This window comes from Azolla caroliniana, unplaced genomic scaffold, assembly GCF_043228905.1.
Source record: "Azolla caroliniana isolate FFs.n. ecotype wild unplaced genomic scaffold, voAzoCaro1.0.p SCAF_21, whole genome shotgun sequence".
Classification (NCBI taxonomy): Eukaryota; Viridiplantae; Streptophyta; class Polypodiopsida; order Salviniales; family Salviniaceae; genus Azolla; species Azolla caroliniana.
This window is the reverse complement of record NW_028230456.1, coordinates 3,929,825-3,956,427: the sequence shown is the minus strand read 5'-3', so window position 1 is coordinate 3,956,427 and position 26,603 is coordinate 3,929,825. Positions and strand designations below refer to the sequence as shown.

The 26,603-nt window shown below is 39.6% G+C and overlaps 5 protein-coding genes across 8 annotated transcripts; 3 read left to right on the top strand and 2 right to left on the bottom strand.

The window, feature by feature from the left end:
* Positions 1 to 465: 465 nt before the first annotated feature.
* LOC147850419 (uncharacterized) lies at positions 466 to 2,459 on the bottom strand. Its single transcript, XM_087336389.1, has 2 exons — positions 1,598 to 2,459; positions 466 to 1,400 (listed from the first exon to the last, which is right to left on the bottom strand). The coding sequence occupies exons 1-2, from the start codon at positions 2,243 to 2,245 to the stop codon at positions 477 to 479; spliced, it is 1,572 nt and encodes a 523-aa protein (XP_087192515.1). The 5' UTR covers positions 2,246 to 2,459; the 3' UTR covers positions 466 to 476.
* A 2,199-nt stretch (positions 2,460 to 4,658) lies between these two features.
* Positions 4,659 to 11,433, top strand: LOC147850418 (uncharacterized). 2 transcript variants are annotated; one of them, XM_087336397.1, is made up of 6 exons: positions 4,659 to 4,881; positions 7,607 to 7,699; positions 10,444 to 10,690; positions 10,785 to 10,881; positions 10,977 to 11,042; positions 11,157 to 11,433. In XM_087336397.1, exons 1-6 carry the CDS (start codon positions 4,662 to 4,664, stop codon positions 11,391 to 11,393), a joined length of 960 nt encoding a protein of 319 aa, XP_087192523.1. In that variant the 5' UTR covers positions 4,659 to 4,661; the 3' UTR covers positions 11,394 to 11,433. The 2 variants fall into 2 exon arrangements, with proteins under 2 accessions (XP_087192523.1, XP_087192524.1); XM_087336398.1 differs by having other exon boundaries at positions 4,724 to 4,881; positions 7,621 to 7,699.
* A 692-nt stretch (positions 11,434 to 12,125) lies between these two features.
* On the bottom strand, positions 12,126 to 13,161 carry LOC147850417 (histone H2A-IV-like). The gene is made up of 2 exons (XM_087336401.1): positions 12,923 to 13,161; positions 12,126 to 12,626 (listed from the first exon to the last, which is right to left on the bottom strand). Exons 1-2 carry the CDS (start codon positions 13,106 to 13,108, stop codon positions 12,411 to 12,413), a joined length of 402 nt encoding a protein of 133 aa, XP_087192527.1. The 5' UTR covers positions 13,109 to 13,161; the 3' UTR covers positions 12,126 to 12,410.
* A 3,491-nt stretch (positions 13,162 to 16,652) lies between these two features.
* LOC147850416 (protein TRIGALACTOSYLDIACYLGLYCEROL 2, chloroplastic-like) lies at positions 16,653 to 20,938 on the top strand. 3 transcript variants are annotated; one of them, XM_087336394.1, is made up of 5 exons: positions 16,653 to 17,158; positions 17,770 to 18,099; positions 18,177 to 18,292; positions 18,386 to 18,467; positions 18,588 to 18,836. In XM_087336394.1, exons 1-5 carry the CDS (start codon positions 16,679 to 16,681, stop codon positions 18,696 to 18,698), a joined length of 1,119 nt encoding a protein of 372 aa, XP_087192520.1. In that variant the 5' UTR covers positions 16,653 to 16,678; the 3' UTR covers positions 18,699 to 18,836. The 3 variants fall into 3 exon arrangements, with proteins under 3 accessions (XP_087192520.1, XP_087192521.1, XP_087192522.1); XM_087336395.1 differs by lacking the exon at positions 18,588 to 18,836 and adding an exon at positions 20,567 to 20,938 and having other exon boundaries at positions 16,654 to 17,158; XM_087336396.1 differs by lacking the exon at positions 18,588 to 18,836 and adding an exon at positions 19,089 to 19,187 and having other exon boundaries at positions 16,654 to 17,158.
* Positions 20,939 to 23,233: 2,295 nt separating this feature from the next.
* LOC147850415 (glycerophosphocholine acyltransferase 1-like) lies at positions 23,234 to 25,863 on the top strand. The gene is made up of 8 exons (XM_087336391.1): positions 23,234 to 23,368; positions 23,554 to 23,643; positions 23,849 to 23,906; positions 23,998 to 24,098; positions 24,193 to 24,288; positions 24,408 to 24,501; positions 24,594 to 24,825; positions 24,951 to 25,863. Exons 1-8 carry the CDS (start codon positions 23,285 to 23,287, stop codon positions 25,585 to 25,587), a joined length of 1,392 nt encoding a protein of 463 aa, XP_087192517.1. The 5' UTR covers positions 23,234 to 23,284; the 3' UTR covers positions 25,588 to 25,863.
* Positions 25,864 to 26,603: the final 740 nt, after the last annotated feature.

Below are 26,603 nucleotides of genomic sequence, written 5' to 3'. Positions count from 1 at the left end.
GGAATGTGACTCGATCGGAACATTCTTTTGCAGGAGACCTCCGATATTGGCTGAGATTGTTCATCCTCAAGTAAAATTTGTAATAATGATGTGACTATTATGTGTGTGTTGGGGGAGGGGGATGAGTGTCCTTACAAATATATGGTTTAGGGTTTAGGGTTTAAGGTATCTGTATGGAAGATAGATATATAGTTTAGTGTCAAGATGAAATCATGCCATGGAAGCTGCCCACCCCCAAAGAGAGCTTCGTTTACAGAAGAGGGAGCCTCTGGTATGGTAACTACAATTGTAGAGGAACAGGGTGTCAACATCATCATCATCATCATCATGAATAACAGCATCGCCCCAACACCATGATTTAGGGTTCTCGCAAATAATACAGGGCATTTGTGTGAAGGGGGAGTTCTTGCAAATATTGGGTTTAGGGTTTTTAAGTGTATTGTTCGGGAAGATAGGTACATATATGGTAATGGTTGTCAAGATAAAACCATGGCATGTAGGCTGCCCACCTCCAATGAAGGCTTTGTTCTGAGGGCAGGCACAGAGGGAGCTCTGGTATGATGGCTATAATTATCGTAGAGGAGCTGGGTGTTCTGATCATCGTGATGAATAACAGTATGGCCAAGACCATAAGTCAAGCAGCCACTAGTAGTGGCCGAAATCTCATCATGCTGCAGATTAGTGGCATGATCTGTGATCTGGGCTGATATCCTACTTGGTTCATCATGAAGAGCTGCTGGCAATTGTTGTGATAATTTGGAGAGAAGATTCCTGGTGGTGTTGGGCATGGCGCAGCCGCGAGCCAGCAAAATGGCAGCAGCCATCATGAGTGTCCCGAGCCCGACAGCACCCGCAAAGGCGAGGATTAGTGCAAACTTAGGGGGAATTGTGGTAGTGTTCGGTGCAGAAGAAGTAGGGTAAGCATGAATAGTGGAGGTTTTGGGGCGGAGGAGGTTTACCATATCCGGAGAAGGAGGCGGCGGAAGGACTAGAGCTGTATCAGAGACTATGAAGGAGGAGCAGATGTTGGGAGGATGTGAGAGGTTAGAGAAATAGAAGGAGCCATTGGGCAGGAAGAAAGCACAGAGAGGGGTTACAGCCGGGGGGCTCGCATTGTAGGGCGGCGAACGGGAACTAGTTAGGTTAAAGGAATTGGTGGGGAGAATGGCCACAGTGGTCATGGAAGTGGATGAGAGTTCTACCTTTGTGAGCACTGCACTGCTGCTATCTGTGCTTATACTGGTATTATTGAGGAGAAGGAGCTGAGAGTAGGTATAACCGATGATGCCAAAGATGGGGCTAATGAATGTGTAGCCCGGAGGAAGCTGGTAGAAGGTGGAATCGAGAGCGAGATGGTTGTCGAGACTGCGATAAATAAGCAAAAGAAACTGCTGCTTCTGCTGCTGATAATGATGATGATGATGATGATAATGATGAGATTAACAATAAGCAGCATTAGCTAATGTTGGAAGGGGATGCATTCAGTACTCAAAAGCAATAAAACAGAAAAGCAAAAAAGCTTTAGTGGCCAAACAATCTGTGTTTTTTTTACCTGGCTAGTTTCCAAGGTATGAGGTGCTGTTATATTTGTGGTGACCCCATGCTCTTGTGGTACTACTGCCTGTTGATGGACCTGAGTACCCTGGGCAATGGTGAAGCCATTGAAGAGCAGGCCCCTCCTGCGGAGGCTCCCGGGCTCGGCCCGCATGACTTGGCATGCCCTCACCGGGCCCGGGCCCGGGCCCCCTCGCAGAGGGGGTGCGGTCCACCTCGGCAATCTCACCTCATATGCTTGCCCTGTCTTTGCATCCCTCCCTTCCTGCCTCAACCTCCTCATTGCATAGTCCAACATTTCGGCGTCCACCTCCTCCCTTCGCTGCCTATTCCCAGCTGCTATATCCATCATCGGCGCATCTCCATGAATCATGACCTCATCTCCATGGATCATGTGCTCATCTCCATTGATAATGAGCTCATCTCGATGCCGATGCCGATGCCGATGCCGATGCCGATGCCGAAGCTGAGGCCACACATTAGCCGTTGTCATGTCATTAGGATTAGGGCTGCTCAGCACTCCAGTAGTTGTACTGAACTTGGACCGCAACCGAGCCGCGAAAGGAGGAGGAGGAGGAGGAACAGCAGCAGTAGAGAAGAGAAGTATGCTAAGGAGATGCAGGAAGCCAAGTGTGATGTGATACTGCTCTTGGCAAAAATAAGCTGCCATGGATATGGTGAAATCATACATACACACACACACACTCTTATTCTTATTCTTACTCTTACCCTATGTTTGTGCAGATGTATTCAATTCATTCTTATCATTGCTGTTTTGAACATCACTTGTGTTTCAAGTAACCTACCTGCTAACTGTAATCACACACATAAAGAGAAGAAAAGAGAAGGGAGGGATGATGTAGGGACAGACAATGGATGGATGGATGGGGTGGAGTGATGCTCACACCTGCCATGGCCTATGTATGCCTGAACATTGCGGACATGGATGGGATGGGATCGGTTTTGCCTCGCATCTAACCGCTATGTTAGAGACATTCTAGTGTGTCTATCGGGATCGGATAGTGCTAATGTACTCCAATAATCGTCTAACCAATGCAATGCTTTGGCTCAATCGAATTGCTAATTTGCAAACTCTCCTCCCGTAGGACGAGATAAAAGGCTTGAAAAGATATGTCACGAACCTTAGAGTAAAAGCTAAATTTGTGAAGATCACGAGAACCCTTTATTATAAGATGTTGTTGATCGCAATCATGAAATGTAAAGTCTTTTGGCGAGATAGGAAAAGAGTTCATGACCGAGATTGTTACTCTACAAATGAAATAGACATTGTTGCGTAAAAGAGAATGGGTGACACTTCCAAAATGTTGAGAAAGAAGTTGAGCCTTAGTACAAATGAAAAAGAGGGTTCCCACTCCTTTTAGATATAAAACACAGCCCATATGCTTTGAAATTTAGGCAAGGAGGTTACTTCATTCTTAATCCAAAGTAAACATGTGTCCAAAGTGGGACCATCATATGTATACTTGATAGATTTCAATCATTACTGAAGAACATGTAATTTAACTTGAATATTCACAATGAAAGTGAATTTTGATTCAAACACTCGTTTCAACATCTAAATGACAAGAATTTCATGCATTCAATTGACTGAAATATTCTTTGTAATCATATCCTTCCTTTAATGGATAGGTAGCAAGTTGTTCAAATTAATCAAAGATTTGTGAAACATAGTCATTGAGTGCATCTAAAGATACCTTTAAATATTAACTTGCTAGGTGCGAAACATGCAGTAAGGTAGTGTAATGGTATACCGTATAAGTATTCATAGTTGTACAATGATGGATTATGCATACTGAACCCAACACTTGTTCCAATCTATTCTCTAAATTCCTTTTTCTCAATAGACATGAGACAAAAAATGAATGCCAATGTCCATAAGCTTAGAGGTAGGCATGAGGAGTAGAAAACCATCATCGTATGCTTCAAATAAGAGGTTTGTTGGATAAGAAGGAAGATCACTAACACAACCATCTATAACTTGTATGCAAAGAGCATTCCACTCGAGAAAGCCGTTGATTGTGAACAGGGCAGAGAATTTGACCTAGAGAGAGAGAGATGAAGTTAAACTTTACAAACGTATTAGAACAAATTTTAAAGCCTTTCGACATGCTGCAACAATAGAGATTGCTCCTTGGTCATGTGCAATTCATGCATCCACATTTATTAAAGAGGAAATTAAAAGCCTGCAAATCTGTTATTAATAAACTACTATGCATTACCAATTTCATTTTAGCTCATGAAAATTGGATTTTGCTTTGTCATCTCGCCAATAAAAATTGCATACGGTATTGGAAAACCTTTGACTCCTCCATTTCCAGGACTTTGGAAACGATTGATGCAACTTTTGCTCACACATCTTAGGTAAACCCGGCCATACCAAATATCACTTTTCGCCACATGGACATGAAAAATCGACATGACCATAGCAGCTATGGCCCAATGGGCACCTCATCTCATATCTCATATCTCTCTCTCAACAAGGCAGAAAAACGTCCAAATCATTGTGGGTTAGAAATCAAGAGGGATTGGGGACAAGTTATAGAAGGGTCCACCCTAATGTGTAAAAACCACACCTTTATGATAAAATGTGTGCCTAACAATCGGCAACAAACCGAACCGTGAAATCGCAGCTTAACGGTTTGGTTCGGTTTTAATAACCAGAAACCGTGGTTTAAACGGTTTAACGGTTTTCTATTTTCTATTTTTTTTTTAAAAATTAAAAATGGCTTTTAAACAATCTATTCATTTTTAGACCTTATTCTCACACCTTTTAGGAACATCTTAAAAATTTTAAATAATGAAGTATTATAAATTTTAAAATTTTGACCTATGTTGAAAACCAAAAGCAAACCACGAAACCGCGGTTTAACAGTTTCGTGGTTCGGCTTGGTTCAGGTTTAAAATTTGTTAAACAGTTCGGTTTGGACCCTCTCGAACCGAACCGAACCGTTGCCGATTGTTATGTGTGCCCCATGGCAGCTTAGCTCTAGCTATGTATATAGGCTCTCTGTATAGCGAGACACCGGGGCACCTTCTCTGTCTGTGCCTTTTGTCTGTCTTGGTCTATTTGCTGTTTCCATCCATCCATGGATGCTTTGCTAATCTATGGATCCGACTCTGAGTCGTCGTCCATCGCAGACTCGCTCAAGAGGAAGGCTTCCGACTCGGAATCGTCGTCGTCTTCCACAGACTCACCCCAGCGGAAGAAGCCAAAACCTTCCATGACACTTGAGGCTTCATCCTCCTCCTCCTCCTTCTCCTCTCTGCCTCCTCCTCCGTGTGACCTCCTCAATGCTTCTAACTCCTGTAAGGCGCACTACACTCTCTCCTTCTTCTTCATTTTTTTCGGTTTAACTTGGCTATTACGTGTAAGTAGTGGTACATATAGACAAGGCTGTTCGAATATCTCTTCACCTTTGAAGAGAATTAGAATTTTCATGATGCACGAGGAGGCTAATTTTGGCACATTTAGAGAGAGAGAGTGAGAGTGAGAGAATTGTTAATGCCTATTTTTACAAAATCGGCATATCAAACAAATCAAATGTACGAAGGTGCATGGTTGTGCACCATCTGAAAAGATGCAAGAAACGGTACATGTATGATAACAATGGAATGTGGAATGCTTATATGATCTTGTCGTACAAGGATAGCTATGTATAGCAGCTTCCAAATCTCACATAATATATGCAACATTACACCACTAGCCCCAAAGTTCTCCATTGAGCGAGGGTTTCTCGAGAAATGGAATATATGTGTACTGTAGGTTCCCGGTAGTAGGAACCAGGTTATGAGGGATTGTCACAGTAGTTCATGTGCTGGACATCTGGCATGAAGAAAACTCTAGAAATGACAAAGTGCTACTATTGGGGACCATGTACGTACTATGATGCGCTAGACTATGTGTCTCTGATGCATTCCTTGGGAGACCACTAAGTATGAAAGAGTATATTATCCTTGTTTGTTGCAAATTTTGCCTGTGGACAAGTGTGTACATGGATTTCGTTGTGGGTATGCCTTGTACTCAATGTCAACAAAATGCAGTGTTAGTTGTTGACCCGTTCACCAAAAAGGCGTACTTTTTTGCCACTGCAAAGAAAGCAATTGCTTCATAGGTGGCCGATCTATATTCATTCAATGTGTATTCCATATTCATGGGTTACCCAAAACTATTGTCGTGAACCAAGAAGTTCTGGACTAGCTTGTTTCTGAAACTAGGCACTATATTGAAGTTTACGAATGGAGAACATCCTGAGATCGATGGTCAAATAGAAATGACTAACCAAGTGTTGGAATATATGTTTGGCATGTGTCAATCAGTCAAACAGACTAGGGAAGTTATTTATTGCTTTAGCTTGTGTATAACTCACGGAAACATTTGGCGATCAAGTTTTCCCCATTCTAGCTGAATTACAGGGTTTAGTCAGCTTATCCATATTCAGTAGGATTGAGTAGTTGTAATGCAATTGCTTCGCATTATTTAAAGGATATGAGAGACAAGTTGGATATTGGCAAAAAAAAATATCCAATCTGCTATGAGTAGAGTGACATGTTTTGACAACAAGATGTGTACTTTTTGGTTATTATGGCCCATATTGGCTCCTCTATTAAGTTCGTGGATATTTATGGTCCATGGAAGATCACAGAGAAGATTGGAGAGGCTGCTTATAAGCTAGATTTGTCAGGGGGTAGTCTTATTCATCTTGTGTTTCTTGTTAATAGAATGAAGAAGTGTATACTAGATGAAGATAGCATGATGGATGGTAATGTGGAATAGCCAAGTCCTTCGATAGTTGACTCAGGGAAGGATTGTATCCTAGAGATTTGAGAGAAGAAGTTGAGAGATCATACTTTCCATCAATTTCTGTTTCTATGAAAGGTCATCCTTTGTCCGCTATGTGGGAATCTGAGAGGTAGTTTTGGAAGGGGGATAGTGACCAATCCCTTAAGGGGGATGGTATGTCACTACCGTAAGTATCATGGGACAATTCGGAGATAGCCTCGAGCATAGGTGTGGACACATAACACCGAACTATGGGGGACATGCATACTAGCATTTATGCATGGGGGCTAGTATTTAAAGGCATGTCCTAAGGTTGGGAGGACAAGGTAAGAATAGACCAAGCCTCTTTTATTCCATTGCTTCTTCTTTATCATCTTCTTCTACTTTTCTTTCATCAAATATATTTCCTATTCCTAGATTCCAAAATCATGAGCAGGTGGCAGAGATCAAGCTCATGTGCCTCTTCAAAGACCCTTCTCTTGCGGTGCATAGGAGTCTTTACTAGTTGTCTAGCTTCCCTTAATGTTTTCTGGGCTCCTAACAGGCAGTTGAGCTCTTTGCAATTATCATCATACCATCAATTGGAGTACTTTTCATGTGCTTTGTGTGTGGGAAGGAGTTGATGGCTGATTTGTGGAGGAAACGTGCTATTTGTGCCGTAAAGGTGGGTGTGGACATGTGAAGGAGGCAAAGACCCCTCATAAACCTCAACTGAGCGTATATCTTTTCATTGGTGAAGTGAATGGTAATGTGTGGGGTGGGGTATATGCAGTGTGTGTGTGCGTGTGATTGGTCCTTCAATGAAGCATGGCATGAGTTGTCTTATCCATGGTTGCATAATGCCTTATATGCAGTGACTCAAGAATGTCCCAGATCATGGTGGTAATGTCTCAGGCCATTCACACATGTTTTCACAGAGAGTGGAGAATGCTGGACTGTAATGGAATTGTTCTATGCTTTGATCTTTGGGTTCTTATGAAATGGGAATACATAGTACAAATTCACATTTTGTTGGAAATTAAATACCCATCAATTTGATATCTTGTGTGGAAGATGTGGTTGATTACATATGTACACTCACAGATTAAGTATGGCCATCAATCTCTTATCTGTTGAGATTTCTCCTAATCATACCATCTTCCTGAATTGATACATAATCAAATGCCCGTTGTGCCACACCCTGTATCTGGTAGTGTATGTTTAAGTAAATTGTAATAAAATTTAAAGGTTTAACTCATCTGGCATAAATAGCATGTTTGTTGCAGATGAATGACCCTCATCGTGGAAGGATTCGAAGCTTTCCACATGTTGATGGAAATTATGCTTTGCATGTTTATATTCCAGGTATGCAAGACTTCTTCTTACGCAAAACTTACGCTTCATAGATGTGAAGCAATGTAAAAAAACATCATGTAACTATCTTAGGTGTGTATGATATCACATGTTAGCTATAATCATATCAGTTCATAAATATCGAAATGATCAATATTATCTTATTATACTTTGAAGAGTGAAAATTATGCCAGGGAGAGAGTTGTGTTTGTGTCACGGGAAATTGGAAACTATCTGTTATCAGTGTAAAGTAGTCTCTATAGAAGGCCGTCCTTGTTGCCATGGGCCATTCTGGTCTACCCCATGTCCTTTGTTCATCCAACATAATGATCATCTGCCTTACCACTATGTTCTGCACAGATAGTAGTGTTCAAGACCTGCAAGTCAAGCAGCAAGCCCATGCAACTATGCAGTTATCTCTGAGTAACAAGCTCTTGGGACTCGCTCATATGCCACCAACTTTCAGAAGATGAGGACATTCTGAGGAAGTTGTTCCAATCCATTGTGAGGAATACGTACCAGACGCCAATGCTTCTCTGGATATTATCCTCTCTTGGAGTCCTCAGAATTGCAATGTAGCTCCCAGCTCGTTGTTGTAATGGTTGCAAATAGTTGTATCAGGGCCTTTCTGTGGTGATGTATGGATATGTTATAGTAGTAGGTGAGACCCCAATAGTCCACTATTTAGTCTCTGCTCTCACTTAGCAGGAAGCTTGTGAATTCAAAATGAAAGAAGCAAATATATATTATATTAACATCTTTAAAGAGGCCAAATTACCTCTGAGACCCACAACTATTACATTCGTGATATCTTATAAAACTCTGTAAGTTATATTATAAGCTGCAAAATAATCCAGTAAGTAAATGAAAACGCAACCCTGCTTGTAGGTTCTGAAGTGAATGGTAATACATCTCAAGAGCAATAAGGCCACAGCATCCTGCAGATCACCCTGAGATGATTTATGTCATTTGCTTCTTCATCTTAAGTATGTGTGAATCGTAGAGGAAGGCACCAAAACCAAGTGATGGACTGCATCCAGCTGTAATATATGCCTCTCAATCTCCCCGTAGGATGTGGGTGGCATAATATGCAAATCTCAGTGACTGATTGTGCCTCTCTAGAATCACACCTTGAACTCACTTCATGTTCCCAATGCATATTGTTGAGGTCTCTAACCAACCTTTGTGGAGCAGTAGTTGAAAGGCTTGGAAGGGTCGAATAAGTCTATGACTAATCTCTGTGCAAGTCCTATTATCTGCTTTTGTATTTGTAACTTCCGCTTTCTGTGAAGCTCTAGGTTGAGGAGTGCTAACAATCTATGGTGAGTCTGGTATGTACATAATCTCATCAGCCTAATGTTTAGCCCCTATCCTGAGGGACCCCTAGGTTCTGCAAACTCTCCACGTGGCTTGCACATGGTGCTTTGTCAATGGCTGGGGAACTCTACAAAAGCAGCAATAGATTAGTTTCCTTCTTGAATTGCTTTCCTCAACGATGGCTCAAAGTGTGAAGATTTGGACCCATGCAATTTGGCACAGCTATGTCCAACCATTGTAGTCCTGCATTATCCCAGTTGTATGGGATTCCCTGTTTTTAAGATAGGAACAATGTATGTGCTGAGCATCTAGTTTTGTGCTCCTGATCAATGCCCACAGGTATTATCTAATGCATGATAACCTACTCCCTGAGCACTAATGTATCTTTTTCTTTTTGTAGAACATAGTATCTGTGTCTCTTAACGTTTCCTGGAAAAGACCTACATCTGTTTATGAGCTCTGTTGCAGTTCCATACTGTAACTCATATCCAGGTGTCAAAGGCCTTTTGATGATGATGACTCATCCCTCTCAATATTTTGCCCATATTCCCACCTTTCATGCATCAAGGATGCAAGGCTTGCATTCTCCATGGTGATTCAGTGATTATTTTCCCACCTGGTGTGTCAGAAATATGTGAGGCGTGCATTCTCTACAGTTTGTTACTTGTGCCTGTTATCTTGTCCTGAAGGACCATCATCAAGTGCAAAGAACCAAAACAGGGCATTGATGTTCCTTTGCAAGAGAAATATATTATGTTTTTCATGTTCTGGACACATTTAGTAAGCCTATTTGTGATCTAGCTATTTTTTGAGAAGCAAATATTCATGAAAGGCATACCTACTTCTGTTTATGATACTCTTCATGCCCACTACATGGCACATGAACATTGAAGGACCATCCAAGTGCAAAGAATCCAAAACAGGGTATAGATGTTCCTTTACAAGAGAAAATTAATATGTTTGCATGTTCTGAACACATTTTAGTGTGTACCTATTTGTGATCTGGCTATTTTTTGAGAAGCAAATATTCATGAAATGCATTTACCTACTTCTGTTTGAAGCTTCATAATCTTGTTATGTCATTCGTGTTCCTTTTTCTTCTCGCAAATTCGTATATACATTTTCTTCGATTCTGGCATGTCATGTACATTGTGTAAGACTTCTTGATGAGCTTGTGCTGAATAGCATTATAATTGTGAGGATAGAGTGTAGAAAGTAAATATGTTAACACAGAAGAGAGAGGAAGAAAGGAATAAACTAGAAAACATGTATGTAGTGGTTCCTAAGAGCAGCTTGCATATTAAATTGTTTATTTGCAAACTAACCCAATAAATATTTATTTCGATGATGAAAGAGAAATACCTTACAGTGCATACTTTTGTGTTCGATTTTCCTTGTTCTCATGTTTTGGTTTTGGATTTTGGTGGGGAGGGGAACAGTTCTTCTATCATCTATTACCAGGGCCCGACTTGAACCTTTTGTAAAGGAAGCCTTTTCCATTGCACCAGAACTTCAGCTCGTGGAGTCTGATACACCAAGTTTTTCGCGCCAAGATGGCAGGACTCCATGTAATTTGAGCCTGGCAAAAGAGTATCATATAAGTCTTTCCCGAACTGTGCCTGTTCTTATACATCAAATCGATTCAATAGTTTCCATGCTTCAAAATAAATTTGACTGCCAAAAAGGGTCAGTTATATATTTCAGTATATTGAATGAGGGAATGAACATATGTCTACCTCCATTTATGTTTCTAATAATTTATTTGTTACTGGTTTAATAGATATTGGTTGGAGCTGGATTATTGGGAGATATTTGTCAATGACGATCAAACCCGAGCCTTTCTTAGTTCTGAAGTTACCGATAAAGGATTAGTGCAGGTTTAGGATTGGATAATGTGAAAATGTTTTCTTCAGGTCATATTCATTGTTATATTTCAATTGGTTTTCTGACACATGTGAGATGTGTTTTGCAGATATGCAAACAAATATCTCTTGTAAATGAAGTCTTCATATTGCATAACCTGCAAACATTCTATGAGGTGTGTTCCGCTAGTTCTGCGTTTGAAATATATAGCCGGCAATTCTATTGTAAATATATATTTCATCATCATTACCTTGTGATATTAACACCAACTAATTCCACATATTTGCAGGATCCTCGTCCTCATGTTTCACTTCTATGGACTTTAGGCAATATATCACCTTCCTTAATAGAGATTAGAGAAAAGCTTAACAAGTTGAACTCAAGGAGTAAAGCCAAACCTATTTGGTCTCATTTTGTTAACAAAATTGAGTGCAAGATAGGAAATCGTGTTTACTACATTTGGAAAGAAAAACCACATGGAAAGGTTCCGTCATGTAGTTTGAGAGGTTTGGGTGGCAGGAAATAGGAATGTTAAGGATTGGTGCAGCCACAGTTTGCACCATTACATGATCCATGTAATCAGAAAAACTCCAATCAAGAAATGTTGTAGGATTTCATGTACAAAAGCAAACATTTTAATATAAGGTTACATTCAGCAAACACTGTTTTTCTGAGTGTTCTGGTAATATGCATTTGATACATGAAAAGCTTAGCCTTTGGATATAGAAGAAAGTTCCTGGTATCTATCCTAGGGAATGGTTAACAATTTGTATAATTAGCACGATGCCAATACCAATAATTTAGGTGCACATGCATGAGATAATTTCTGACTTCAATATGCATGTATGATATACAAATATTAAAAGTATTCAACATGAAACAAAAATCTGAGATATATATAGCTCTCTTTGTGTGCAAGCACATGCATTCGCATGTATACCAGGGTATGACATGTGCTTTGGAATTCTAAATAATCATGTAGACTTCACCATATCCATGTACAGCACTGATTTCAAATGTGTCTAATCCACGCACATAGTTTATGTGGGAAATGTTTTAAAGCAGGAGCAATAATCAGGCCTTGCTTCGTGTTCCCTCAAGAAACACGTTATACATCTGCAGATATCCACACATTTCAACTATAGCAGTACATGCACAATACATTGATAAGACAAGACAATCCACAGCTTCAACAGAACCACGTATACATGAGAGGATAGCACATGATGTTACTATTTTTAGTAACATACATCCAATCTGCAGTAACTACAAAATCTAACTCAATTAAAATCAAACAAATTGATACAGCAAGAATTAAGAGTTTCTGGCATTAAAATCTAAGTATTTAACACACTTTCAGATGTCTGTTAATTGACATTTACATTGGGTGCATTGCTATCCATCAGTGCAGGGGCAAAGTCAGGCCTTTACATGATTCAACCAAGAAAAAGGCTATTAGAAAGCCCTAGACCTATGGATGGCTTTAACGAAACACCCAGATGATGGTAAACAAAGAGTGGAATCCAGACAACAATTGAGTGAACTACAAATCTTCTGAGGCTGATTTGCCACCAGCTGCCGACTTCTTGGTGGGTAGGAGTACATTGTGGATATTGGGTAGCACACCACCATTGGCAATAGTGACCTGTCCTAGCAGCTTGCTCAGTTCTTCATCATTCCTCACAGCCAGCTGGATATGGCGAGGAACAATCCGGTTCTTCTTGTTGTCACGAGCAGCATTGCCAGCAAGCTCTAACACCTGCAAATCAATTCGTTACCAATTAGACAACACCAAAAATTCAATACAGCATCTAGCGAGTGGTAGAAAACGTATAAAGCCCTAATATACAGAGTCAAAAAGAGAAACCTTCGAATCTCTACTCATATTAAAGATGAGGCTATGGAGAAAAAATATTCGATCCTAAATAAACTGAGAATTATGCACAGAATTCACAAGAAACCGGGACATAGCCTTGGCAAATTTATGATCTCCTACAACAAAAAACACAAAAACAAAAAACCATACACAGAAATGGGAAGCGAAATTGAGCCTACCTCTGCTGCAAGGTATTCAAGAACAGCGGCAAGATAGACAGGGGCACCGGCGCCTACCCTCTCTGCATACTTCCCAGACTTGAGGAATCGAGCGATCCTCCCAACAGGGAATTGCAACCCAGCCTTGGAGCTACGAGACGTGGCTTTCTTTCCTGCGGCCTTTCCTCGTCCTGCGCCGGCTGCCATCGGATCAAAATCGCTCTTGCGGTTCTGCGCGATTCCAAATCCTCTTCTGTGATATGTCTGCGTCTGCGTCTAGGGTTTGTCTAGGGTTAGGGTTTCCTTCTCTGTCTGCCTGTCTCTCTGTGCGTATATATAGAGAGAGATGCATCCGGAGGAGGAGACGGTCCTACCAGTCCCGCTACATCTACACCTTTGGTTTCCGAGTTCGCCATCCGACGGCCCACAATCGTTTATCTCCGGATCGATGACGTGGCCGCTACTTCCCTACTTGTGAGCTTTATTATTCTCGTTTCCCTCACCACAAATAGAGATTATTAGCCCCCCAAAAAAACACCCTTGCCTCTCTGCCTAAACATATCTGTCTCGAAATCTCGTGGACGTCCGCATGATCATTTCGGTGGTTTTTGCTCACCATATGCCTGAGCTCTCTTTCGCATTGCTAGAGATCATTGCGTATTTATGTATGTATGTATCATTTCGGTGGTTTTTGCTCACCATATGCCTGAGCTCTCTTTCGCATTGCTAGAGATCATTGCGTATGTATGTATGTATGTATGTATGTATGTATGTATGTATGTATGTATGTATGTATGTATGTATGTATGTATGTATGTATGTATGTATGTATGTATGCATGTCATGTCTATCGCTCAGTTAACGGGCCACCTTAACACATGCTTTGTACGTCTGACTTTCCATGAGCACGCCCCGTGTTCAATCACTCAATGAGAATCTTCCCACATGTTTGCCTAGACAAAGACAATGTATAATGGGTGTCGTGTATAGTAGGTCCTACTTTCTTTATAAATAGTTGTGAACCTTGTGATTTGATTACCCCCCCCCTCCCCCTCTTTGCATGAAGTGTGCATGTCGCACTTTCATTGTTGGAGTTTTCACTTCTTAGCCTTCTTACTATGAACCTTTCTGCATCTCCAACAATGTCAGATTCAAAGCCAATACATGAGAAGCATTGTAGACAATGGTTGTATTGTATGGGTGGGGCTTTATCCAATATGTACTCATTTGTTGCTCACTCAAAGGGTCTACACCGACAATGTCTCATTCAAAGCCAAAACATATGTGTAAGTACACATTCAAATTAGGGTCAATTTATTGATATATAAGAGTGAGTGTGATGATAATACAAAACCATTGCACTTTTGTTAAGTCAATGCATAAGCCCTTAATGAGTGCTTTCAATATATAAGTTTGAGCTTGACATCTCAACATTTGGGAATTCGTGAAAGATTAGAAGCAAAATTTTCACTTCACCATGAATCCTATATCATAAATAATCAGTTAATGCTTCTTCATCCCAAGGAATCACATGCAAGAGGCAAAATATTGTCCCATAAATCAATGCAACAAAACAATTTTCTTTGTCATAATCTTTCACATCTTATTGATCATTCCACACAATAACAACATCTTCAAATTTGAAATCCCTTATCAAAACCATCGAAATATTCTAACAATGGTGAGCACTCCTTTTAGAATGGTATGCACAAGAACAATGAGATTTATAAGATCATTATCAAATGCCTTAGCCAAAACCGAGCTTTGATTCGAAATGATTTGACAATATTAGAACTTCCCTATTTATAATACCTCCTAGTTATATGCATGCTCATTGCTCAATCATAAAGATAAAATGTTGCGATAATTATTTTGCAAACGTTATAACGGTTGTTGCTAGCGTGACACTAATGGAGGTGATACAACAATAGCTAGTGTGATATTAATGGCTAAAGTGTAGACATTACATGAAACTATAATGGACTAAGGTGGTTATTGGTTTGAGCCCCCGGGTCACATGTGATGTTGTTGTACGATGGTGACATTTTTCATTGGTAAAATTCTTCCAATATATCAATGTGCCCACTATAAAGGAAGAATAAAGTGTGACACGTTACTCTTGCTACTTTTAATGAGAGTGGAACCTCATAATCATTGTACAACCTAACATGTATGCGGATACAATGCTCAAGTGACATTGATAACTCATCCAAAAAACTCCTTTATTATGTAAGTAAATGTTGTTGGAAAACAAAGATTGATAGATTGTTATTGATTGAATAGAACACATAGAATTGGAGACAACGTCAAGCTATGTATGAAAGAGATCGGTAGAGGCAATAGATGGGAGCGGTAACATGTGCCGAATAGATAGATAGAGCGAGTTGAAAGTCATACCAAACTATAAGTCAATGTGCATGTATTATGTTCGTTGCATGATTGCCACATAACATTCCAACTTTAGCCACTTATTCATTCTCTAAGTTGCACAATGTAGCAACCAGCTACAATTATATACATTGTATGTCCACTCATTTCCTAAAATATTACATGTATTACATCCGTGTACATACCATTCTCTAACAAATGAAAGAGGGGGGGGTTTCAATACATTGCTAAGGGCATCTATGAGTACTTTATATTGGCCCGTTCAAGAATGTAACATATTACCAATGAAATGAAGGATTTCAATGCATCCCCATTACCACCCTTCCTAGTACTTTCATGGTCTTCAAACATGACACCATCACTTGATAGTGTATATGATAGTAAACTAAAAACTAGCCATTCATATGGAATGCAATCAAACTCTCGTATTGAATTCATAAAACCCTTGCTACAAGATCACTAAAATCCATTTACAACACAAACAACATAGTGGAATATAAATGATTCAGTGAGTTCCACTACAATCTACAAACAGTATGTCTTTGAGAGTCTCAAACTATAGTCAATGCAAATTGCCATCCAAGGAAGAGTGGCCCTTGTTCTTCAAGTGACAAATCATAGAATCAAGACTTCTAGCATAATCACAAATAAGCTCGCAATCACTATAAACTAAAAACCCAAAATCTTTATTTTCACGTTTCGAAGTTCTAGCATACTAGATGAGTTCGAAGGGGCAGTCGTGCGATGCTTACCAACTACCGGAAGAACATATGTTCATGCGCGACTACATAGTGTCGTCAAAACACTCAATGGCATTTTATTTTCTTCATTGGATATGATGTGCAAACTTTTTCATCTACGATTCTTAGATTGAGATGTGGTACGAACCCATGTAATTTGCAGGGTGTCGCTCAATATGGTAGACGGACAAGTATGTGGTTGCTGATGGAGATACACGACAAGGCCTCAGATGAACTTTTCATCTACGATTCTCATATTGAGATGTGGTAAGAACCCACGTAATCCACAAGTCGTTGATCAATCAGGCGGACGGAAAAGTATGTGGTTGCTGATGGACGGACATGACAGAGCCTTGATCGAACATTTTCATCTACCGATTCTCAGATCGAGACACGATAAGGGCCCACGTAATCCTCAAAGTTTTGGTCAATGTGGCTGACAGAAAGTATGTGGTTGCCAATGGATGGATACGGCAGGGCCTCGGCCGATCACGATCGGGCAAACAAAAAATCCGCGATGGCCGGTCAGCCGATCCGTCCAGGCAATTGATCCGAGCGACACACCCATTCATTCATTCATTCATTTACTCACTCACTCCTTCATGGAAGGAGCAGCCCAAATGCAGCTTCCAAAGAAAAAGAAGGAATAATGCTGATCTGCCTGCACAACAACACCTTCCATCTCCAGAACAGATCGCCTAACCCTAACCCTAACCCTAACCCTAACCCTAGACCTTGTTATAGACGCATAGAAGCGTGCCAAGATACACCCGAGAGCAGGAAATCCAAGTCGGAGAAGGGCGAGGAAAGGCGGCCATGGGCTTCCCTGCAAATTCCTCCCACCACGCAGCTCCTGAAATCTTTGTCCAGTTATGGCATCCGCAAGGAAGAGGTGGTGGGAGGAAGCATCGGCATTGCTCTCGCAGTGGCCTCCTTAGCCGTGGGGTTCAGATTCGTGTGGAAGAAAGCTTCTGAGCTCACCTCGCGACCCCCACGGTACGAGTTCATCGTCGAGTTCCCGCTCGCATCAGGTATCACCACAGGGACTCCCGTCAAACTTCGTGGTGTTGACGTTGGAAGCGTTGTCCATGTCAGGCCTTGCCTTGAACGCATTGACACTCACATACAGGTGTTTCTCCCTGCATTTTTTTTTTTTGTTTTTTGTTTTTACTACAACGTCTTCAAAAGAAGTATTTCTGTTCCTTTTTTGTAGGTTTAGCACGTAGAAATTCCAAAAATTCGATTTTCCCTTCATGTCCACTTTGACTTTGCCTTGTGCTCACGCAAGGATTTTAGCCTCCAAGTGTCAAGTTCCTTTGATGAACTTTCTTTTAAATTCGGAAGATATTATATCTGCTCCCATTTCTCATGCGATTTTGATTCTCTGCTCCCATTTATATGTGCTGCTACAAAATGCATTTCATTTGATGTTTTTGATACATTTCCTCCATTTAGTGTTTGCCCTGTGGATTCACAACTGAAATCACATTCTATTGGCCAAAGGAATTTCATGTTCCGGTTCCTCCTGAATCATTGTGGAGACTGGAAAGTGAAAGTCCTTGATTTTCCATCATCTGTCCAGTGCATTTGTCTTCCTATGCAATATTCGACGGTTTCTCTTTGCTTTCTTTTTCGGAGTTTGTAAACTCAAAACGCTTTTTTTTGCTCGTGGATTGTATTTATTTAATTTCCTCAAATTCACTATGCAAAAACCATCTACTTGTCCTGCTAATTTTATAGGTTTTAGATTCAAGTGTTTATATCCCTCGGAATGCAGTAGTTGAGGTTAATCAATCAGGGCTCGCTGGAGAAACCATGATTGACATCATGCCTGTAATTCCAGTCCCATATCCATCATTTGGACCATTACATCCCAACTGTCCTGCCGAAGGACTCATTGTTTGTGACAAGGGAAGTATAAGAGGAAAGCAAGGAGTGAGCATGGATGAGCTTATAGGACTTTGTGGCAAAATGGCAAAAAAGTCAGAAGACATGGATGTAACAGACTTGTTCAAAACTGCAAAGCAAGTTGCGGAAACTCTTGATAACTGTAAGCCTCTCTTTCAGAGGGTACGTTGTTTGAAATGCAAAAGGGTTATGTAGGAAAAATATCTGTGGAATTCTTTCTTATATGAAATTTTCTACAGACTGAAGCATTTCTAAACGACTCTGAAGCTGTGATAGAAGCATTGCAAAATAATGGAGCATTGAATGATGTAACAGAATTTCTTCAGCTCCTAAATCATACTGCCTATAATATAAGGTGACAATGCTATGACTGACTCTTCTATGATTTCAGTTGAAAGAGAAGATCTCCACTGTTAACTTGGTACTTCTGTATATGTTTTACACCCAGGAAGTCAAGTTTGAGAACAGAAGACAGTGTGCATTTTTCAGAAGAGGTGGCTAAACTAACAACAACATTAAAGAGCCTGGAGGTAAAATTATTTGATCTCAAGTATTTTACTGTAGCTCTCTTTTTCACTAGTTGAATCATCATTATAAAATGGAGAGAAGAACTGCAACAATCTTGAATTTAATAGATCTCATATTGCTAGAAAAGATTAATGATTGGTCCCAGATTTAAAGCAGGCTGTGGTCATGAATGGAAATTAACAAATCCCCAGATAGAAAATTTCCCGAATTCCCACATCAATAAACAGGGCTGATCCATTCTTGGCATAATCAACATGATCTCATTGGTTGAAATGAGCAAAAAGCTAATCCTAAAGTAACTGTTGCAGTTGAATGAACAAGGTTAGCTGAAACTGCTGGCGTTATTTTAGGAAATGACAATTTCATGAGTAGATCATTTGATGTTGAATCCTGACTTAGAGGTCAAACGAGTCTTAAATTATGACCATTGATTGTAGAAGGATGATTTATGTGGATAACAAAATCATCTACGTCGATAGCAATTTGGGGTATGGATTTCACCTTACATTGGGATAGTTTCTTTTAGACCAAGAACTTCGTTTTAGGCTGGTCTTTGGTCTTCTAAACTCAAATCTCTATGTGTACACATCCTGGGACATGTTATCGATTCCAATTTCTTGTAGATCACTTCTCATGTGAACTCGCAAATAAACTATCTCAATCATTTACTATTTCTTATCACGCCACTTTTTCAGCCAACTCACTGACTATTGAGTGTAGCCCAATGCCTACAACGCTTCTCTAAACTCTCTCAACCTCAACCATAATCTCAGCATAAGTAACCTATGATCCTCTGTCTCTATGTGCTTGAAATTTTGAAACTTTGTTTTGGCCAAATGATAAGCAACTATGGTCTGGACAAATTCTTTTCAGTGGCTTCTAGTTTACTTTAGCTGCAACTTACTACATGCTATTTCTTTTATGATCACATGCGGGACTATCTTTCTATATCTGTTATTATGCTTCCACATTAAGAGGCAGTCTATTATTTTAAGAGACCTATATTTGAAAAGTTTTGGTACAGCAGAATATATATATATATATATATATATTGACATAAGCATAATATTGATATGAGGCGTACCTTGTAAAGCATGATGACTTGATTTGAGATTCCATAGCTTCATTTGAGTGTTTCAATGAGAGCATTTAGGTCCCAAGCTATAGGGCTCCTTTTAATCTATATCTTTATTAAGCTCTACATGTATAAGTGGAGGTTTTTCATTATTGCTTTTATCAGGGTCCTGCTTGGGAATATCTGCTTACTGTGGAGACTATGAATCAGCATTGACCCTTCCCAAATCGTTGCCTGATTCATTAAAAATATTGGGTTTGTGTTGCAAATTTACCTGCCCCTTGTGTGCCCTTCACACAGTATGGCTAGAAAATCCTGGAATATGGATAATTTGAGGTTGTTAACAGATATTTTGATCTCACACTCTTGCAAGGGAGATCAATAGAGAAGCCTTGAGCTGGGATGTTCATGGAATTAGCTTCATTTGACAAAATCACATATGGGTTGTGTGATTATATCAATATATCCAAGAAATTAAATGGAATTAAAGGTTAAAAATAAAATATGGATTCAGGTATTCTGTGATCTAGGTTTGGGTTCTGCTAATTATATGAAGAAAGCGGATAGTTTAAAGAGATTGAATATGAATTCAGCTATTCTGTGATCTAGGTGTGGTTCTGCTAATTATATAAATAAATCTGAGAGTTTAAAGAGATTGAACCAATTAGGGGATGGGAAGAAAATCAGATATGGGTTCTACTATTTATGTGATGTGGGTTTAGAAAACTGTAAATGTTAAACCGAACCCTCCCTTCCAATATCAATCTCATCCGTTGATTCATAGTTCATCAACAGGCAGGGTATGACAATTTGTAGCACATATTGTTTTTGTTCTCTTTCGATTTATGTTTACTTCTAATCAGAGAGAAATATGTGTACAGAGCTACAGAGCTACAGAGCTACAGAGCTACAGAGCTAGACTATCAATTAGTTTGGTGAAAATATATACCCAAATTTATGCACGTTGTTTATTCTGGCTCGGAAATAGTTTAATGCCTAAATCTTTGATAATGTCTGATGATTCAGGATAAATTGCAGGATGCAAGTAGCTTTATGGGAGAAGGCAAGAATCAGAGGGAAATAAAACATCTTATTGAGCTATTAAGTAGACTAGTGAATGCTTGACAGTTACAATATTTGATTTAATTAAATAGTGATGTAATAGAATTCATGTGCATATCTTAATTGGAAGTTGCATTTAATCCAATCAGACCAAGATCGTGGCGGTGTTTTCCAACCTTGGGATGAACAAGGATAGCCATGTGTGAGATGCCAATTTTCTCTAATAGACGCTAGTGTATGCAAATGTGTACTAATACATACATTTGTCATACAGATATTGAATATTTGATAAATGTATACACGAGGCATCTGCCCAAGCTGATAAGCTTTCTAAAACTCAAATGCAAAATGGGATGCTGAATTATTGTCTGTGTGATCTCAGATCACGCTCTTTAATTTGCATGTGAAGTGAAGTGAAGTGATGCAAGAGTGCATGGAGGATTAAAATAGTTATTTGGTTGGACCGTGGAGCATATCTTACAGGTATGGGACCAAGATCAAAGCATATATTTATGAGAAGAAACCACCCAGGGTAATCTCTGCTTTTATCTTCTAGATGCACTCATAGTGATACTAGGGATATAACAAAGCCATCCCTTACCATACTAAGTTTTGAGCAACTGTTTGTAAGGGCATTAAGAATTAAAGCAAACGGTCCAAGTTTACAAGAATGGCACGATTTGTAATCAGAGTTTTGAAGTTCTCATAAAAATCTCCTTCAAGATGAACCCTATAATAATTAACTCAACTTATTGTCAAGGTATTCATGGCCTAAAAACCTGGTCGATCGGCCTTCTAATAATGCCTACAATAGGTTTCAGGTTGTGTGGTCACCCTGGGCTTGGTCTTGATGCTCTTAAAATAAAAGGGACTAGATTGATGTTATAATTGATTGACAAACTTTGTTTAAATGGAAGTAATAAATCTATAACTATGGAAAAATCTAATCCCAAAATGTATATTGGAAATCCTATGTAATCAATTACCTAGTCTCCTACAAGTAATGATAAGCAATGATGAGTTTTATTGAATTGAATTTCTATAATGGAATCTAAGATATGTCATGATAATGTACATTATAGATAAGTCTTGTGGAGTATCACATGCGTAGACTATAATATGATACCTTTTTAGCTTTGTTATATACTATCGTATTCAATTGTGGGCAATCATTCTATGAGAACCTCGTGTTCAAGATTTTTTATAGCCACAAACATCAAAATTGTTGCTCGGACTTTTGGTCCAAAACCTCATTGTTGCAAATTGCAAGCCTACCTTTGCTTATGTCAAATGCGATGCCATGTTTTTTGCACGTACTTGAATTTGTGGAATTCCAATAATGGTAACCTTTTTATTTCATCTTAGATTAAAACGCAACTAGGGAAATGATTTACTTAGGATTAGTTTCCATTGTTTTAATTTGAGAGGAAACCATGCCAACAAACCAACGGGGATTTAAAGTTCAATTGAAGGGTTGGAAAAAAAATTAACATTGAAAACGAGACACTGTCACAAACTCTTTTGTTGACATGTTGATAGTGATGAGAACTTTTATAGATATGGCAACACATCAATAGAACCATTCGAATAGGTTTTAGATTATCAACATTTGGATGTGTTATTAAGCATACACACCCAACAATTATATTCTTTCATATGTCGCCACTTGATACCGTGATGAAGTCATCATGAACAACTTAAATCCACATGAGCATGATCCAATCCAAGTCATAAGCCCACCCATGACATGATCTCAAACTACCACCACACATGAGGCACACACATGTGACATACCATATATTAATTATAATTCACACGGCTCCACATGAGATCGTAAAGGTAGACTCATCATGCGTGCAATGTGGATCCACGATATCGAGATCCGATCTAAAGCTAGGGGAGGGACGATTAAGGGCGAGGACGTATGAGAGACAACAAGTGAGGGCGACGATAGGCGCGATGGTCATGGTAGTAAGTTGTAACGATGGAAAAGAAGGAGGGAAAGGTCCATCCATTCGCATGCCCATTTGCTTGCCCGCAATGAATCAAATGTATGGGCAAATCGAAGCAATGGATCAGACGGACGAACAGGCAAATCGAAGCGCTGAATCGGATGGATGGGCGGGCGGGTGAATGGATTATATGGACAAATCGAAGTAATGAATGGGATGGACGGGCGGGGGAATGAATTATATGGACAAATTGAAGTATTGAATGGGATGGACGGGCGGGCGAATGAATTATATGGACAAATCGAAGTAATGAATGGAATGGGCGGGCGGGCGAATGAATTATATGGACAAATCGAAGTAATGAATGGAATGGGCGGGCGGGCGAATCGAAGAGCAATGAATGGGATGGATGGATGGATGGAGGCGAGAAGATGTAAAAAAAGAAAAGAAAAGCCGATGGGGACAAAGAAGAAGCAAAACGCATAAAAAGCACATAAAAATCAATCTGAGAGGAAGAGAGAGAGAGAGAGAGAGAGAGAGAGAGAGAGAGAGAGCATCATATACTGTGTGTCCGAAGAATATTCCATACTATCTATCTATCTATCTATCACTCTCTCTCTCTCTCTCTCTCTCTGTCTCTGCACACTCACTCACTCACTCTCACTCTCACCCAGATCCTCTGCTCCTGCAGATCACAAAAACAATCTTCCCCTGTTCTTCCCTCCCATCCATGGCAGTGAACAAGAAGAAGAAGGACAATCCCTCCCCTCTCCTCACTCCACGCCATTCCGCTCTTCCTTCCCCCAAACCTCTGGTAAGCATACATCCTATCTCCTTTCTTCTGTATCTCCTGCCCTTCTCTTCCTTTACTGCGAGTCGTCAATCTGTTTGAGTCTACAGATCTAAAGCTTCCTTCCTTCCTTCTTCATTTTGTTTTTTATTGTTGGTCTTAAAGATCTTCTTCTTTTTTCTTTTTTCTCCATGAGAAACCCCCCCCAGATTCACGCCATGAAAACCCACGCAGCTATCACAGAGCAAGTGGAGAAGATCGTAAAACATGTGGACAAATACGAAGTTCTTCTGAACAAGGTAGGCCCACTGTCCTCATCCTCATTTTTTTTATATTTGTTTTCACAGTCACGAATGCTAGAACTCTGGAATCGGCTTCATGATTGGATTCCAATGTAATATGGCGAAAAATCATCACCATTATACCCACCGGCTTCAAGCAAGTTGCATTTAACAATGAGAAGCAGATGATTGATTAGATTGGCAATGTCTTCTCATGTCATAGGTTACTTACTGCCTTGGTGTTCTGTTTTTTGGCCTCTTTTGCTACCTTCTTGGATCCAGTAAGTAAATACCCACATAATTTTCCAGTTCACCACTTGCAATCTGCTGAGTCTATCCACTAACTGAAAGAATCATATAAACCTATTGCAGTTCCTCAAGACATTCCTCGGCTCTATTGCCTATTCTTCATCTTTGTTGTACCTCTCCGGTGGATCTATTACCGTATCAAGAAATGGCACTATTACTTGTTGGTAATCTGTTTGGTTTCCTCATGAATATGTTCTCCCTTCTTTTTGAAACTTGCACTATTTTTTAACATAATCTTAATGCTCTGATCCTCCTCAGGACTTTTGCTATTATGCGAATGCCATCTTTGTAACCATGCTTCTTTTCTTCCCAAGGGACAAGAGGTTGTTTATGCTATGTTTCTCCTTCTCTGAGGTATATATGCATCCAAATTACACATTTTCACATCACATTAGATCCCATTGCATCACATGATATCTATGGTGATGTGTTCTCGATTGGCTCCTCTTAAGTTTTCTGAAATCTTTTGGTAGGGACCGCTTGCATGGGCATTGATCGTTTGGCGGTGTAGTCTAGTATTCAACTCCATTGATAAAACTATCAGTGTCCTCATTCATCTTCTACCTGGTAGACTCTACGTTCCCCTTAACCATTGGCAAATTTTAGCTTACCTTAACCTGACATTACTGGATGGTTAACTTAATTTTCTGATGTGCCAGGAATTGTATTCTTCATTCTCCGATGGTGGGACACAAACACATTCAATTCAACAGAAGAGATAGGAGCTTTACCTGTATGGCCTGTGGTAAACAGCATCCCTACCTTGTGGTTGTGGCTCTTTTGTATTCCAATGATGGTTTATTGCATCTGGCAAGCTCTATATTTTGCTGTTGTGGAAGTTATAAAGAGACAACGCATTCTACAGGACCCCGAGATAATGACCTCCTACAGGTTTCTATACCTTGTGTACTTGGATTTACCTCAATGCCCTTAATGAAAATATGAGAATTAGATGTAATTTTCTGGGATTGGTTTTCCTGGTAAACTGAGAAGCTATTTTATATGTGTATGCACAGGGAATTGAAGCGCAAGGCAGAAAGGGCCAATAATATATGGTGGTATCTAAGTGGTCTTCTTGGTGCTGAGAACCGAGTGTATATGTATTGTATCATCCAGGCAGTGTTCACTATTGCAACTTTGGCTTTCACTGTACCCTTGTTTAAGTTCTATAGACTCCACCTTGGATTTGAGATATTCAAGATCTCAGCAACAGTTTGGAATGGCGGAAGGTTTGTGTTTGAGGTTATGCCTCGTCAAGCTGTAAAGAAAGCGGAGATGATGACTAAAGATTGCAAAAAAAAGAGTCCAGAAAGTATCCCTTCATTGTCAGGGTGTACTACAAGCATAGAGAGAGGTATTGCAGAAGATTCCACTGAATTATCAAACATGAGCAATCTTGATACTGTTAATGATGAGAAGCTTGTTTTAAAGGGTGGGAGGGTTTCTTTAGAAACTCCTTTACAATCTTCTCATAGAACATCTAATAAATTAGAAGATAAAAATGAAGATGCTGTTACCACATTGAGATTGCTTAGGTCCCTGCTCGGACACTACCAGTCAGTGCCTCGATTGGGAGTTCGCACACCATACAATAACCGCGGTCGAAGGGATGATTTGAGCTCTAGAGCTGCAAAAGTTGCTTGTGCTAGCTAGCATGATCATTTTTTTTTGAGTATTTACATTCTCCATGATAAAGATATATTCCTTGTGTGTTTCCATGCTTCTGGGAACATCTGACCACCCCAAGTAGAGGAGCAAGCATTCACTATGTGACTTGTTGCCAAGTGCAAATCGTCTAAAGAGACATTTGGGCACATGAAATATCTCCAGCGCAATGCTAATTAATTGAATCTCATTTGTGAAGATGCATAGCGACACCATAAGTATCTCCACTAACATCATTTGTAAATTAATTACAACATTTGTAAATTTATTGTGGCTCATGACAACCGTGTAAATATGAACAATACATGTAGTCTACATTGTTTATCAGTTGTTACGAGACAAGAATAGAGAGTATCAAGGTCTAAGAAAGAAAAAAGTATGTATTTTGATGTTTCAACGATGAAAAGTTGAAGTAGGATGTAGAGAAAGGACCTGACATCTTCATGTTTTATCAATCTACAAGTATTCATTTCTTGCACACTTCCATGTTGGATGGAGAAAATCAAAAGACTTGTTTGAGCTATCAGTTTGAATTGACTACTACCTCATTGATGATAAACTGGATTCCTATGATTTAGTAAACTATACACTTTATTCTCCAATTGTTCCTTCAATTTCACGTTCTATAACAGATCATGACCTACCACTCATATCCCCAAATTTGTTTCTTTATGTTTGCGTTGCGAGCTCAATTATTGTTCCAACTATGAGCTATTAATATCATATTTTTATTGCCACTCTTTGACTGGCGTATATAGTTAGTAATTCATCACTTAGCACACATGCATCCCTTTTGTTTATGGAACCTTTCAACATGGCAATATAATTGTGCCATATTTCTAATAAGCCGTTGAGGAATAAGGCATTGTCATAACTATTCATAATGGATTAATTACATATCGTTAGTTATATGTTCAGGGAGATGATTTCATGCTGAGGCATCTCTAGCATTTTCATCGCATAAAGCCAAAAACTAAGGAAATACTTAATAAAAGCATTTAAGG

Coding starts and splice junctions, on each gene's coding strand:
- LOC147850419 (XM_087336389.1), bottom strand. CDS start 2,245: ATGTATGATTTCACCATATCCATGGCAGCTTATTTTTGCCAAGAGCAG. Junction 1,401..1,597: donor TAGTACCACAAGAGCATGGG/GTCACCACAAAT, acceptor CATTATCAGCAG/CAGAAGCAGCAGTTTCTTTT.
- LOC147850418 (XM_087336397.1), top strand. CDS start 4,662: ATGGATGCTTTGCTAATCTATGGATCCGACTCTGAGTCGTCGTCCATC. Junction 4,882..7,606: donor CCTCAATGCTTCTAACTCCT/GTAAGGCGCACT, acceptor TGGCATAAATAG/CATGTTTGTTGCAGATGAAT. Junction 11,043..11,156: donor ACCTGCAAACATTCTATGAG/GTGTGTTCCGCT, acceptor ACATATTTGCAG/GATCCTCGTCCTCATGTTTC.
- LOC147850417 (XM_087336401.1), bottom strand. CDS start 13,108: ATGGCAGCCGGCGCAGGACGAGGAAAGGCCGCAGGAAAGAAAGCCACG. Junction 12,627..12,922: donor TTGAATACCTTGCAGCAGAG/GTAGGCTCAATT, acceptor ATTGATTTGCAG/GTGTTAGAGCTTGCTGGCAA.
- LOC147850416 (XM_087336394.1), top strand. CDS start 16,679: ATGCTGATCTGCCTGCACAACAACACCTTCCATCTCCAGAACAGATCG. Junction 17,159..17,769: donor GCATTGACACTCACATACAG/GTGTTTCTCCCT, acceptor CTAATTTTATAG/GTTTTAGATTCAAGTGTTTA. Junction 18,468..18,587: donor CAACATTAAAGAGCCTGGAG/GTAAAATTATTT, acceptor TCATATTGCTAG/AAAAGATTAATGATTGGTCC.
- LOC147850415 (XM_087336391.1), top strand. CDS start 23,285: ATGGCAGTGAACAAGAAGAAGAAGGACAATCCCTCCCCTCTCCTCACT. Junction 23,907..23,997: donor TTGCTACCTTCTTGGATCCA/GTAAGTAAATAC, acceptor AACCTATTGCAG/TTCCTCAAGACATTCCTCGG. Junction 24,826..24,950: donor GAGATAATGACCTCCTACAG/GTTTCTATACCT, acceptor GTGTATGCACAG/GGAATTGAAGCGCAAGGCAG.